This window comes from Bison bison, unplaced genomic scaffold (genome assembly GCF_000754665.1).
Source record: "Bison bison bison isolate TAMUID 2011002044 unplaced genomic scaffold, Bison_UMD1.0 scf7180017864452, whole genome shotgun sequence".
Lineage (NCBI taxonomy): Eukaryota > Metazoa > Chordata > Mammalia > Artiodactyla > Bovidae > Bison > Bison bison.
Genome location: NW_011495014.1, coordinates 4010772 through 4027290, shown reverse-complemented (window position 1 = coordinate 4027290; position 16519 = coordinate 4010772). Strand labels below are relative to the sequence as shown.

At 34.5% G+C, this 16519-nt stretch overlaps 1 protein-coding gene across 1 annotated transcript in view; it reads right to left on the bottom strand.

Annotated features, from left to right (window-relative positions):
• The window catches only part of SCN3A (sodium channel, voltage-gated, type III, alpha subunit), a 121211-nt gene that overhangs the window by 25603 nt on the left and 79089 nt on the right, over window positions 1-16519 (bottom strand). The window contains exons 17-20 of the mRNA XM_010859020.1: window positions 15909-16265; window positions 13315-13785; window positions 2045-2165; window positions 761-915 (exon numbers count right to left, since the gene is read on the bottom strand). Coding sequence (XP_010857322.1) covers window positions 761-915; window positions 2045-2165; window positions 13315-13785; window positions 15909-16265 — 1104 coding nt within the window. The remainder of the gene's footprint in view (window positions 1-760; window positions 916-2044; window positions 2166-13314; window positions 13786-15908; window positions 16266-16519) is intronic.

Here is a 16519-nt window from a genome sequence, read left to right as displayed (position 1 = left end):
ATGGAACCAGACAAAATCTAAAGACTGAATCTAATGGAAAATATTGGCAAGGAAATGTCAATATCTTTACTGATTTAGTGTATGCTTTCTTCCCTGCCTCTCACCCCATAATCTCTATCTCAATTACTACTAAGACATGCTTTTAGAGAAGCAATGTAAACTCAGAAAATAACCAGAATTTCTGTTAATGAGGGATAGACTTGGCCTATTCTTTCTCTAATTTTATTTTATTTTTAAACTTTACATAATTGTATTAGTTTTGCCAAATATCAAAATGAATCCGCCACAGGTATACATGTGTTCCCCATCCCGAACCCTCCTCCCTCCTCCCTCCCAGACTTGGCCTATTCTAACCTTCCTTTCATTGATGCTCTGAATAATCTGGCTCATATTGAAAGAATAAATTAATTAGACATAAAAAAAATCCACCATCAGTCCATAAATATTATTATGACTGTTAGGGAGAATTGGATGGGATTTGACATGGTAGGTAATGTAGTTACAGAATATCCCTATAAATGGTTGTCTCAGTAAGGAAAACATCTATTAGAAAAACACCAGATGAGAAATTCCATCTGGCTGTTCATGGTTGTGATTTATTCCATACTGAATTTTGTACAGTTAAACCCTGGGTGCCAAGCTCTGCAAGGTGTAGATGTACCTCTTTTTTTGCTCCTTAAACTAAGGGTATGCTTCTGGTATTTTTTGAGTAAAGCTATTTCACTAGAACCTGATTCTTGCCAATATGTGTCACACTCACCAAAGCACCACTACTGAGAAGAATCATGAAGACAATGAAAGTCTCAAACCAGTTGTGTTCAACAATGCTGTAGCAGGTTTTCCGAAGATTCCACCAGATTTTTCCTTTGCCTTCTTCTATACTTACTTGGCAGAATGGAAACTTTTTAATACATCCTAAAAGATAGCATACATTGTAATACATTAGAAAAATATATTTCCATCTTCTGTAGGAAGAAATTAACTTTGCTGCTCCCTCCCCATCCTAGTCTCAAATCATCATTTTATATAGTAACTGGCTACTTCATTTCGTAGTTATTTTCAGCTTCCCTCCTGTATAGGGAATCATTCTCGGACTTACATATGAGCCAGCTACCTAGAAATCAAGGAATTACTTTACCGAGAGTTACCTGAGTACAAACAGTTCCATTCTTGAACACTGCATAGGATCTCTCTTTGCCTCAAGGCCAATCATAGATAAGGACATCTCTGAGGTTTGGGGAAAAACTACATGTTCAAATTGTTTATTCATTTTTTGTGTGATCCTGGATTTTTACTCACTTCTTTTCACATGGAAAATCCCTCTGTCTTCCTGGGTCTCATCCTCTGTCAGTTTTCCCAAGCTATTTATTTTCAACCTCAGAGCTTTTCTTAGTCACACCTATGACTCATCTTGTCAGTCAGTATCTCTCTTCTTTTGTCCTCCCCCTCTTCGCTTTCATATTATTTCTAACTTCCATCCACTCTTGGGCTCTAACTGTCTGAGTTACTACTTATGGGATTCAGTCCAATCACATTGAATCAGCAAATCTTTATTGATTTGTGTGCTGGACACTGTACTGGTGGCTGTGAAAATAACTTGGTCTCCCTGCCAAGGCTCTGCAATGCATCTATATCCCCCAACAGCTCTGGTCACAGCACAAATTAACCACATTTGAAGCTGTAAGAGATGGGGTATAGTTATTGCGGCAACTATAAATCAAATCACAACATTGCCAGTGAAGTCTGAAGGGATTGCTTTGTCAATAATGAGAAGATGTTCCAGAATACCATTTATCTCCTAGGGTTCACTTCTCCGCATTCTGGGATGAAAAAAAGGACATGTCAAATTATCTTATTGTCCAGGCACAGTAACTACTATAGTATAATCAGGAAATACAGATAAATGAACTTTTTGGAAGAAAAGAGCAAAACAAAGATAAATATGCCTTCACTGTTTCTTTGAAATATTTTGTTCAAGTGAGGTATATTTAGTCTGTAAGGAAAGAGGGGGAGATTGGATTTAAGCATTTTAGAGCTAGTTTACCTTCAGTAAAACAAGCTTCTGGTTTAAGGTCCTCCTCAGGTTCAATTTCAGCTTGTTCACCTTCTCGAGGTGGAGCAACATCAACTGTACTTCCTTCAGATGAGCTGGTTGCATTTAATTTCTGGAAACAAAACCCCATTGCAAAGATGTGATTTTTCTTCCCTTTTATTCCATCAGTTTGAAAATGCTCGGACATGGTGTGAAAAAAAATGGTGGTGGTAGTGATAGTATTGGCTCTCTTAACAGTCCTGATAATTCTGTACTCATAATTTAACATAAAGTCCTATTATTCAAAACAACATAACTACCAACTTGATTCAGACAGAAAATGGTTAGAGAGCATTCAGTGTGGGTGATTTGGAAAGGAGTGATTATACTGATTAACTTCATGATCTCTGTTTGTCTATGGATGCCATGTGAAAATAATTTCATACATTAACACTCAGGCCAAATTGAGAATAGTTTGATAAGTTTGGTATATTGACATTCACAACTGATTATATTAATTAAAATGCTTCAAATCAAATTGTTATTTCCACTCTTCCAATGGAAATTTTCAGAGGGCAAAGAACATTACCAGTTGTCTATAACTACAGTTCATGTTTCTGTAATTTTAGAAAGGAAGAGCAGCAGATTAACATTAGTCACAGTCATTATATTTCAACTTTGTGCTATATTTTTCTCTGGCTTACATAATTTTCTTCTTACTTTACAAGCTGGAAAATGATGGATCTCTCTCTCTTTTTTTTGAACTGCTTAAATGAATTCAGTACTTGCCAAAGAATTCTAAATGAAATGGAAATTTCTTCATGAATGACACTGCTCAGAATCTATATAGACTTTCACTAGGAGCGTATTCTGAATTCAACATGTGATCAGGCTGTGAATTTTTCCTTTAAATAAATCATTGTGACATGTCACATGGCTAGAAGAGCCACTTTAGTGTTGCAAGAATAAATATCTTATAAGAACTCTAATAACACTTGGGAAGACAATATGGATGTGGAATTCGTTATGAAAAGTGATGCAAAGATGTGACATATAGCACAACCAGGCAATGTAAAGCTTTTAGAATGAAAGAACATGGACATGTTAATGGTTTCAAAGGCCCCATTAACTTTAGTAACTGAGAGGTAGGGTCCCTCTGCCCTAGCTCTCTGAAAGAGTTAACATGTTACTGAAAAATACCAGAATGACTACCTAAACAGGTCGTATTAGAGGATATCTGACTCAAAATTCTTAGCTTTTTGAAATCACCATGCAAATGTTAGTTTAATACTTTATAATGTGAACCCCAAAGAGTAATATCCAGGTGATACTTTCGGTGGTATTACTTGGAGGATGAGGTTAACTACGTCCAGTTAAATATACTATGAAAGTTACCCTAAGTCAAGATATAATTCTATAATAAAATATCTCCATGTCCAAAGTATGCTAAGGAGAGAATAAGCCATCAATTATGGCTGATGGTTCTTCAGATTATTATAGTAAAAAAGTTTTACCATTAAAATCCTCTACTTTTTGTAGAGGTGAAAGTTCAAGACATATTTTCTTCCCTCAAAATTTTTCCACTTTTTACAGCCAGAATGTCTTTATTTTTGTAAGAAAATCCCAGGAAAGCTACTACTGAATAAAATTGCAGTAGATTCTGGTAAATCCGAGAAAATACGAAATAACTCTTCCCTTTCAGATTTACTGGTTTATAGGTTGGACACTATGACATTTCTTGAGTGGCAACAATAATATCCAATGTATAAATAAAACCAATAAGAAACCAAATTATTTTGAGGTTAGTTATAAAAAGCTTAATGTTTCTTCTTCCTCTTGGCCAATCCAAGCTGAAGAATTTATTCTGAGCCCAGTCATAATCCCTTCTCCATGAAGCTTTTCTTTATTATGATTTCTCCATGTTAAATTTTTATATAACATTTTGTCCATAATACTTGTTTTCTTTGACTAAATATTCTCATAAATATATATGTATATTTTATATATATACATAAAATTGCATAATTATGTACATATATACACATATATATTCAAATGTACACACATACACATATTTATACACCAAAAGATCCAAGCATAGAATAGACACTAAATAGGCTGAATTTATGAAAAATGAATAAATGAATGAGTGAATGCATTTTGTTATTACTGTTATAGAGAGAATTATGCTGCTGCTGCTGCTAAGTCGCTTCAGTCATGTCCGACTCTGTGTGACCCCATAGACGGCAGCCCACCAGGCTCCCCCGTCCCTGGGGTTCTCCAGGCAAGAACACTGGAGTGGGTTGCCATTTCCTTCTCCAATGCATGAAAGTGAAAAGTGAAAGTGAAGTCGCTCAGTCGTGTCCAACTCTTAGCGACCCCGTGGACTGCAGCCCAGCAGGTTCCTCCGTCCATGGGATTTTCCAGGCAAGAGTACTGGAGTGGAGTGCCATTGCCTTCTCCAAGAGAGAGAATTATAGTGTTTAGATAATTTGATCTCTTCATTTTGATACACAACTCAGTTGTGGTCTTTACAGAAGGTTTAATTTTATTAGAAAATGCATTTTCTTAATGAATAAAAATTATTTAATTAATGATATTTTAGTGGTAAAAGTATGTTTCCAAAATGTTTCTCTAAAATATTGGCAGACATTCAATAAAGAAATCTGAAGGAAGAAAGTAATAAGCATATATGTATATACACAAAAATACACATATACTTTTCCATTTGAAAACTTTAGAAAATATACTCACCCTTCACTTCTTATTTTACCACTGTTAATACAGTTGTGAAATGTTCAGTTTTTTGCATTATAATTCTTTGTCATATATTATACAAGAGTCTTATATTTAAAGACAAATACTTATTTAATTTAAAGCAAATCCTTCACAGCACAAGTAATGGTAGCCATTAATCTGAATGACAGTTTTGCTGTTTACCAAATATTGACCTCTGGCTGTATCTTTGTTGTTGGTATTGTCTTTAGATTGTGAACTTTTGTGAATGTGGTTAATATGTTTGAATATAAATACTTTCAATTTTCTAAATGTCTATGGAGGTTATGTACATTGTAAAGCAGAGAGGGTCAGTGTGTGAACTAGTTTACCTCCGTCTGCCTGGCATTATGAAGCTTAGCATGTCTTTTGGAAACAGACAAGGACTAAACAATAACAACAAATTCTGTTCTCAAATGAGCAAAACCCATTTAACATGAAGAATTGCTTCACTGTTATCCAGGAGTTTTGGATTAACTCGTCAATCTTATGTTCTGGAAAACTCCTTAAGGAATGTTCAGAGACTTGATGCACCTAAGCTTAAAAAATAGTTGGCAGGCTAGTGTTCTTGCCACTAAAAGTGCTTTGTGGAAGGCTCCTTTTCATTGGAAATTGACATAAAGCTAATCTTGATAGTTGGAGAGTCAAGCTTATTCATGGTATAATCCCCCTAGGCCCCATTTTTATCATACGAAAGTACATACACTTTATCCTATGAGTTTATAAAAATACTATATCAACTATATAAACATTTTAAAGTTGTGAATTTATCTACATTTATAAATTAAAACTTAGACTGTGTTCTTATTAAGTTGCAGCAACTTACCAATTAAGATATACGGCCTGATAAGTTTTAGTCACTGGAAACATACAGAATTTTACTCCTGTATTTTTAAATTTTAAAATTTATATCCTAGCAAACTACTTAGGCATTTAAAATTCTGTACATGGATATGATACTATCTTCACAATCTAAACACTTCTAATTAAATTCAACACTTTGGCATTCATACTCAGAGAGTAATTTGTGATACATTTTATCATAGCCATACCAAAATGACTTCCAAATTTATTTAAAAGCATGTAACTAATTTAAAAGCAAGTGACTAATGATAAATACAAAGTATAACTTACTTTTTTAAAATTGCCATAGCTGTGATACTACAATGATAAAAAACAAAAAACCAAATAAACCTGAAATGAAGTTTTCCACATTAAGGAACTTGGTGACTATACTAAATAACTAAAATTAATACTCGTTCTAAATTAGTCAGAAAAATGTAATGAGGTATATAGACATAACAGTAGAAAGCTTCCATATAAAGCCACATAGTACAAGCTCATCACTTGTTTCCTTGTACTATTTTCTCCCTACCCGTCCAATATTTTATGACACTTAAGGTAGATTCTTCCATCCCTTGTAGAAACTGCTGAGTCTACAGAGGGATGATGGCTTATGCTCTACAAATGCACACTGGAAAGCAGGTTTGAAGATGCAACATTCTCCAGGCCTAATTCAGCCACAGAAAACATGCCTGGCTGTAGCAGAAGCCTGGCGCAATGCTGTGGAAGCTGCACGCTGATCCAAGAACCATGTTGTCAAAGACATGGTACCTGAATGTCAAGTTTTCAGGGTTAGCTGCAAATACAACTCATAAGAAATGACAGAATCAGCCCCGCAAATGGCCATTTCCCCTCTGATAACATGAACTTATTTAGAAATTCCCCTTTATGGCAATATGGCTCTTAATTTTTATCCAATTAAATAGTGAAATTTAACTTTCAGAAATAGAAGAGAATGTTAGCAACTGGCCTACTTCCACCGAAATGCGCTCACATTTCATTTATTTTCAATCAGCTATCAAATGTTTGACTCTCACAAATTGCTGTATGATTCAAAAGGCAAAAATAAAAGATTCAGCCATTACAGATTGCCTTTAAAATCTAGCCATTTCTTTCAAAACTTCTGGGTTTCGTCTTGCAAGTAGAAACAGACAATCTTTTGGTTATACAATCTCTCAGGGCCTTAGTCTGATCTTTTGGATATGCATATCCATATCTTGACTTGGGATATCTCACTTTAAGAACAGGTAGCCACACAGTGAGGCCACGAGGCTGCTATTCCGAGGCATGAAGAACGTGACTGAAACCAACAACTCTTTTTTTATGGACTATTCACTGAATGGAGAAAAATATAAACCACCTCTATTTGGTTTGACCTCAGCATATTTTGTGCAACAACCCTGATGCTCTTTTAATTTTGAAAGAGCCTTACTAAGAACACAGTATAGGAAATTGAAATTAATTATATGGTGGTTGAAGGGTAAGGCAGAGGGGCATCCAGCAGGCCAAGGAAAAGATGGTTTATCTTAGGAAGATATACAAAAATTTCCATCTAAACTTGCACTACTTTTTATTTTAGCAGAAATAAACTGAAGCACCAAAATCGTTCCCTGAAGGTCAGGATAGGTTTGAAATGTCTCACATTCAATTTCACAAAGAACATTTGGAAGGCAGGGAGAACCTAATAGAAATGGGAAGCCAGCGGTTTTCTCCCATTGCTCTCCAGATTCTGAAAACAGAGCACAGGGCCTTTTCCAGAGGGGTAAGTCCATTCTTGGGACCTTCAGTCAAGCATCATTTTCAAAGTCTCCATAATGGCTTTGAAAAAGAGGGAATCTTTACAAACATTGTGTAAAAGGTAATTTTCCAATACCATTTAATTCTGCCCTGCTTGTGAAGAAAAAATAATCAGATTTTCTTCAATGACTAATAATATATTGTTTTACTCCTAAAACTAAAAAGTCATTGCTAAGTAAAATTACATACATCGCCAGGGACTATGTTTTTTTCTATTTTTTGTTAATAATTTAATGTCTGAATTTGTTGAATTTTACAATTAATTCTCAGTTGTTCCTAAAGAAGAAGAGAGTATGTATTAATTAAACCTGGAGACAAACCACAAGATCTAGTTAGATTTTTTTTCCCCCACCAAAAGCCTGGAAAACTTTTCGTGAACTAATCCTCATGAACTTTTTACTTTTGCTCAAGAACACTCACTATGGCTGATATTCCAGTAACAGGAAAAATTGAGTCAAGAGAATTACCTAAAGATTTATTTCATCCACAAACCTACAGTAATTTTTGGAAATATCCTTTACTCGTCATAAAACCATAGTTAATAATTAATAATAATCAAAAGTAGTCTCCTTTTTGCCTGCTCAGTTTTGGGTTGAACATTTAGGGAGAAATTAATGTAGATCAGGGGGAAAAAACCTAATGGGTACACTGAACCAATTACTTAATGATCATGATGCAGTGAATTTTTCCTAGATTGTATCATGTTGCTTTTCATCTTTTAATTACTTTACAATGATCACTTAGAGTTCTGCAGACACATGACTTAACAACTTTTCCAAACTACATGAAAATCCAAGATATGTGGTGCCCAAATGTATACAGACTATGGCCCTTCATATCCAAAAATTCATGATCACCTTATTCTTTTTTTTTTTAACAGAGGCTTCCCACAAAACATGAAAGCAAACATTTCCATCTGGAGCACACGAATTGGATGGGTTGAAAATTATATTCACAGATCTGAATATAATGATCTGAAAATGGCAATACTATTAAAAAAAAAACCTGCGAGGCTCATTTTGGTAATACAATTTACTTATAAGGGCTGAATCAACAACAACAAAAAGTTGTGATCTTATTTTAATGAAACAAAAGCAGAAAAAAAGTGCATGCTCTCAAATTGAACTTTAAACATTTCTATCATTTAAAAATAGATATAAATCCTATAGAGCATGCAATTATTGCTTTTGAAAACCTAAAAAGACTAAACTGGAAAGTCATTAGCAGAATCCAGTGTGGTGTTGGGACTGCCCGTCTTGCCTGACCATGCTGTGATGTGTCACACGATTCAGCAGACAGCAGCTGGGCACGTCTAGCACTTCCTTGCCATGGCAGGGGAAGGAACACAGCTGAGTAGCATGCAGGCCAGTCAAAATTTACTTAGAAAGTGATTGTACATGTGCAACTTGCTTGGGTAACCTGGGTAAAAGTGGTGACACGAGCCTCTGGCTGGTTTAAAAACACCAGAGTTTCATTCTTGATGGCTCCAGCTTGATTTTACCCCTGTGAGAAGTAAGAATGGTAAGCAGTGAAGGTCACAGGATGATATTCCTAGATTGTGCTATGGAATTCAACTTCAAATATGATTCTTAAGAGCATTTATTCTATATCCTTCACCTAGGAAGACAATGAAACCTTTTAAGAACTAAATTGTAAAAATCCATAGTTACATAAAAATGTCAAGAAATTATGTTTATGTGAACTGTAAAAATATAAAAGCAAAATTCTATATTAAATCTTGTCACAAGACAGGTATAATTCCAAGTTTGCAAAAATAAAAAGATCACTATTTTGAAATCCATGCCTTCAATTTCCTTAAATTTTTTTCATGCAAAGCTTTATGTTTGTTTCTATACCAAGTCTTTTTATGCTAGTGGTCCATAGAAAGATACACATGTATAAAATTTATATTACATAATATAATAGCAATTCATATTTTTATTTTGAAAAATTTCTAGAGATCATTTCTCCTCGACTGTGGTATAGCTACATATACTTTATTATGAAAATGAGTGGAAGTAATCGAGTTGAGTTTTTAAATACTATCTAAATTAATGATTAATTTACTGCCTCTTCTTAAAGCACAAATAATGTTGCAAAAATTTTTTTCTTTTCTTTTTCCTTTCTTTTGAAATATATTGTTCTGTTAGGTTTAACTTGTATGATTTTTCAGTTTGTCAGCAAAAAGACATTTCATGTCCCCCAAAGCCCAGCCCAATATGCTTTTTCTACTTGTGTTCAAAAAACAAATAAGCATAAACCAAAATGCTATTTTATGGATACATTATTTTTAATTTATGTGTGTATGTATGAGTGTGTATGTGCTATAGCTATTAAAAAAGAACAACCCAGCCAACATAAATATAAATCTGACTTGTGACCTGTGTTTAATGACAGCAGTTTTCAGAGATTTCAGATCAAAATTGAAATTTGCTGAAATTTATCTCAATCTGTTCTATAATGGTTATTTTTGCTTTTGTTTTTAAAAACAGTGTACAGTTGACCCTGGAACAATAAAGGTTTGACCTACTCAGGTGTACTTACACACAGATTTTTTTCAGTAGTAAATGCTACAGTACCGTAGGGTCTTCAGTTGGCTGAATTTGCTGATGTGGAACTGCAGTTACAAAACCATGTATATGGACTGAAAGTCGTTCAGTTGTGTCCTACTCTTTGAGACCCCTACAGCTCATGGAATTGTTCAGGCCAGAGTACTGGAGTGGGTAGCCTTTCCCTTCTCCAGGGAATCTTCCCAACCCAGGGATCAAACCCAGGTCTCCTGAATTGCAGGTGGATTCGTTACCAGCTGAGCCACAAGGGAAGCCCAAGAATACTGGAGTGGGTAGCCTATCCCTTCTCCAGTGGATCTTCTCAACACAGGAATCGAACCGGGGTCTCCTGCATTGCAGCTGGATTCTTTACCAAGTGAGCTATCAGGGAAGCCCTTGTATATGGAGAGTCAACTGTAAATTGTACTGGGATTTTCATCTGGGTGTAGGGTTGACACCCCTAACACTTGTGTTGTTCAGTGGTCAACTGTACTTTTACACTTTGTGTGAGCATACTTGAGAATTGCCCTACTATTTAAAAAATTCATCTGCATAAAACTTATGCTTGAATTTAATTTTACTGTGCAAAATAATTTGAAGTTTTATCCTAACTTTATAGAAGTATTTGATTTTATATTAGCTTGCAAGTATTTTCCCTCTATTATATCTGTATATTTTAAACAATTTAATTTAATTCAGTAACTGAATTCTATCTACCCAAAACTAGCTAGGAAGAGGACAGATGATTATTTTAAAAATTCACCCAAAAAAGAAATCTTACTCCAATAATAAAATGTTTTCAATGGCTTGAAAATAAAGATATATTTCCTTGTTCCAAATTTATGATTTTTTAGCTATTAAAAAGATACACTAATAAGGTAGTAGTATACTAAAGCAATCATTTGAAATATCTATTTGAAATAGAGTTTTTGAAGTATTCTGGAAACCAACTTTTTGTTAAAAAGAAATTAACATATATCATTTCCATGAGTGCAGTGAGATGAAACCTATAATATCAATGTAGCAAAAGTTTCTCAACCTCTTTGGCTTTTCTATCTCTTCTTGACCCCAAGCTAGTCTTGTCCCTAATCTTCCCTTGTTTTCTCTTTGCAATTACTTCTGTGGCGAACTCCTTTGTTTTTAAGAAATCAGATAATGATGAAATCTGTGTTATCATATCTATTTTTAAACCCTGACTTCTCATCTAGGCTGTGGTTCCCATTGTATCCCACTTCTAATTCAGTATATCCCAGTTGAATTCCTTCTTTTCCCATAAACCTGGTAACCCAAAAGATCATTTCAGACAGTTGCATTACTATTTTTCCAGTTTCTCAGACTCTTTACTAGGTTTGTCAAATTGCCAGTTAGTCTCATCTGCCATACTTATTAACATAGCCCATATTTCTATCACCTTATTATAATCAAATGATTGTTACCTCATTATTCCTCAAGATAACCCTTATTCCTCACTCTAAACTGCTTTACTCATTACTATGGAATAAATTTTCCTAAAGCATCCCTTTCCTATTGCTTTTCACCTGCTTCAGAACAGATAGCTCCTTATTGATCATATAGCCAATTCCAAACTCTTTGGCTGATTTTCAAGACTGTATTATTTGAAACTACCTTACTCACTCAAACATGTTTTTCCACTTTCTCAGCCGATACATTATTCATACTGATTATTTCACTGCTGCACCTAACTGCCAAGCTCACTCTAACTCTGGCTTCTGTTTAGTGGTTTTCTGCTTTTGGCTTTCTGTTCATGTATTTGACCCACATTTCGAGGCCTACTTCAATTTTATCTCTTCATTTAGCAATTTACTATGTTCTTGCTGTTCTCAATACCTATTGTCTTTATACCCTTATAGTCAGTCCTTTAGGATTAAACTTTTTAATAGGCCTTTAATGATTTTCTGAGTTAGTATTAGCTTCCTTGAAGATTCTGAAAATTCCCTGAAAAGGGTTATATTATGAATCTCTCCTTTATCTCTTCCTTTACCCTTACTGCCCAGAAGTTGCTGAGTTCACAGAAGTGCTCAATCAATGCTTGTTAACTAATTGATGATTTTCTTAAGTAAATCTTTGTCAAGTGATGGGAAATAAAATTAGAATTGAATTCTTATCTTACCAGAAGGAGCAACATATAAATTAGAATTGAACTCATTAAGTAGACTTTGAGTGGAATTTCAGAGAAAGGATATTATGCCTCATTTTGTATATATTTTTACCTTTTTCAAAATATTTCCAAATTTACTGTTATAATATATCTCAGAAGCTCTGAAATGCCTGAAAAAAAGGCATGTGAATTGTGACACTGTCAGCTACTTATACAAATTCTGTTGCCACTGTTATTAAAAAAAGAAGGTTCCAAACTATGCAAATATGCTCACAGAATCAGATGTCATTTGTCTGATTCCTATGGTGTCACTATTTATACTTTCAAGTTAAAATCTGTCTTTATAGCTCTGTGCTAGACTTAACTTCCTACTAGCATATCAGAACTCTATAAATAAGTAATAGTAAACAATTTAATCCTGATCTCCACAACACAGAATTGGGGAATTAATAGCCTTGAACTACTATCATAGACTCCTGTGAATTCTAATCCTGCAAGAATAACATTGCCTTTCCTTTTTCCTTTTCTTTTAAATAAGTAGTAATATGACAGTAAGAATAGCTTTTCAGTCTACAGTTCAGCTGTAATCCTTAAGCGGAGTTTTTCCAAATAGTTCTTAGTATTTCCAGGTTAATCTGGAAGACCTTATAAATATGCTCTTCCTTGACTGGGCCAAAATGTAATCATTACTACTCTTATTTTCCTATTATGTATAAAATTTTCATTAATGAATAACACTGTTATCAGTAGTCAATAAAAGGTTCAGAGGTGAACAAAACTACACAAACATTCACATTAAAATATCATAGCAAAACTTAACGTATTATAGAAAGTAAAGATATGACACTTTCACAATGATCAGTAAAATATGGTTTGTTTATTTTTCTAAAGAGCATAATGTAGTGTATAAAAGAATGTGTTAAATAAAATCTCTTTTTTGGAAGGCCATATTTTTTAATCAGACTTTAAAATATCAAGATGAATATACTAACTATTCAGAATGATGATTTCCTGTGAAAAGTTGGAATTTCAATGGAAGGAATTCCCAAAGAAGAATATCTGATAATTGTCCAACATTACTGTATATATGGCTTTTAATATACTTTTTAATAATGCCTATAAACACAATAAAAATTATAAGTAACTGTGGTACATGGTTTGTATAGGAAACGCAAGAAAAACTTTAAAATCATTCTTACCTCTTTGCTTTCTTCTAGTTCTGACTCACTGCTGAACTCCTCAGTATTTAAATTTTCAAAGTCAGACTCTCCAACAGCAATTGGCACCGTTACAGTGAGGCTGGGATTGTTTATGAATGACATATAATCGTTTTCATCAATTACATATTTTTCAGCACTGCTTCCAGTACCTACACCACTGGTGGTTCCATTCCCATCTTTAAGATAATTAAGCTCTTTGCTTATTTCAATTCCAGTATTATTAGACACACAGCTGTCTATTTTGTTGCCTTCATGGATTTCTATAACTTTTGGCTTTCTGAAAAAGGTTTTTTGGAAACACTCCCGTATCTTATTTTTCACATAATCAATTCCCTTTTGCATCCTTCCTACTGCAATCTGGAGATTGTTCATTTCATTATCATCATCAGTAGCAGCAAGATTGTCTGAGCTAAATGAACTCAACAGTAAGGCCAGAAAGAGGTTCAGAACCTAAAAGAAAAAAAGAAAATTTTGCTGTATTAATATTGAAATATGTGTAAACATAATAGTTTAAGCAGAGCACTCACAGCTCTTTGCTGAAATTAATTCAACAAATGCTTCTTGACTGTTTGCTATATTTCAGACACCTTGTCTTAGTCACACGCTATTTAAAGAATCTGCTCTAAGGGCAAAATGGTAAAACAAATGATTTTCCTTTCAAACGGAGGACAACCAGGAAACTGGAGCTTCTGAGATTTAAATTGTGTCTGCTCAGAGTTGCTAGTGAAAAACAAAAATCCCATTTTTGTGGTTTTGGCCAAAGAGGAAAAATGGGATATTTTCACTTCAGTCATTTTACCAGTTTGTCTAGGGAATGTCTAGCTTTGTGTGTGTAAATAATGAATTTATTTATTTAATAGCCTGATGGATTGTATTAAAACAATATACTTGAAATGTAAATTCCAATGGCCAAAAGCTTTTAGAGCAGCCTGAAGGCAATGGCAACTCACTCCAGTACTCTTGCCTGGAAAATCCCTTGGACGGAGGGCCTTGTAGGCTGTAGTCCATGGGGTTGCTAGGAGTCCGACACGACTGAGTGACTTCACTTTCACTTTTCACGTTCATGCATTGGAGAAGGAAATGGCAACCCACTCCAGAGGTCTTGCCTGGAGAATCCCAGGGACAGGGAGCCTGGTGGGCTGCCGTCTATGGGGTGGCACAGAGTCGGACACGACTGAAGCGACTTAGCAGCAGCAGCAAAGGCAACCCACTCCAGTATTCTTGCCTGGAGAATCCCAGGGACAGAGGAGCCTGATGGGCTGCTGTCTATGGGGTCGCACAGAGTCAGATACAACTGAAGCGACTTAGCAGCAGCAGCAGCAGCAAAGGCAGATTATATAAGGTTTAACACATTTCCCATCAATATACTTTGAAGTATATCTGTCCAAATAGTTCAACAGATGGAGAAAAGTCTAAAATTATTCCAGGGTTTAGGCTAGACCCATATAATGTAAATTACTTTTCTTTTTCCTTTTTTTTTTTTTTGCAGAAAATGTGGTGAAATCTCAGCATATCATTGGGATACGTGAGGGAAAATATTATTCAATTAATTGGCAAAATATGATTAATACAGGAATAGTTCATTATAACTGATGCAAAAGAGATTTATGAGAATATTTTTAGCTTGAAATGTAGTTACTGAATTTCAAAAAATGTTACATGGTAGGAAGACACACACTTAGCCAGAACCCCAGTTTATTTCCTTATTTTTATATCAGATTTGTTCAGAATCTAGAACTTCCTTATTTACAATTCTGAAAAAAGTTGCATGTCCACAGATATCCCACAAATCATTTTTTAAGAAATCTCATTTGATATGTACTTCTCAAAGGAAAGTTTCAGAATGATGAAATAAAGAAATACTCTGACACTGCATAATTGAAAAATGTAAGCATTAAAACACACAAACATGCAAATTGTGGTTCTATATTAGTGCTTTTAAGTCAGAACTAAAAGTAAGCCTTTTAAATCTGGTCAATGTTTATACATGTGTATAACTGAAACTACAATAATTTATTTTCCTTTGATAAAACAAATTCTGGGAAAAATATATTTAGTCCCCTTCCAATTTTTTTGGATAATTACAATACAGAGCTAAGATTTCACTGAAATTTGTCTTTAAAATTTGGTGATATGCAACATATGCCTCTGAGTAAACAAACAATATAAACTATGTATGTGTAATTACTGGAGATCATTATCTTGTCAAAATAATAATAGAATAAAAAATAATTCAAGCCATAAAAATAAAATTAGGACAAATCAGTTTTGATGCTGAAAACATTTCTTTGAAGAAGGAAAACTAATATTTTTGTCCCAAGACTTTCACAGATATATATACCTCATGTAATCCTCACATAAACTACAAGATTTCAGTTTTGTTATTCCAGTTTCATAGTTTGGAATTTGAGCCTGAGGGAAGTTAAGTGACTTGCCCCTGCTCAGAGTCCCAGTACTGGGATTTGAGTCTACATTGTTGATGGTAAAACCAAATATGTCTGTTGCATCAGGCCTCCTTCCCACCTACTATCTGATCTTGTTCTTAATTATGAGTGTTTGTAATACATACGTACCACCAGGTTTCCAATGACCATGACCAGCATGAAAACAATAAGGCACATGGTTTGTCCGGCGACCTCCATGCAGTCCCACATGGTCTCTATCCACTCTCCACACAGCACCCGGAACACAATCAGGAAGGAGTGGAAGAAGTCATTCATGTGCCAGCGTGGGAGTTCACAATCACTAGAAATCTTGCAGACACATTCTTTATAGCTCTTCCCAAAGAGCTGCATGCCGACCACGGCGAAAATGAAGACGATGATGGCCAACACCAAGGTGAGGTTACCCAGAGCTCCCACTGAATTACCGATGATCTTGATTAGCATATTCAGGGTAGGCCAGGATTTTGCCAACTTGAAAACTCGAAGCTGTAGTCAAGTGAAAATGTACCCTTAGTAGTAATCACAATATAATTTTAAAAGTTAGACATCATTTTATCAGTATGTTACACTGTAGACCCACCTTTGAGGAATATAAAATTTCAAAGCATACTAATTCAAATCCATAAAAAAGTGTTAATAATACTGGAATTGTAAGTCAAATCATAATATCATTTAAATGCAAAAATAAGAGAAAAATATTTCAGAAATGATAAATAAAACATTTCTGATTTATCAGCAGA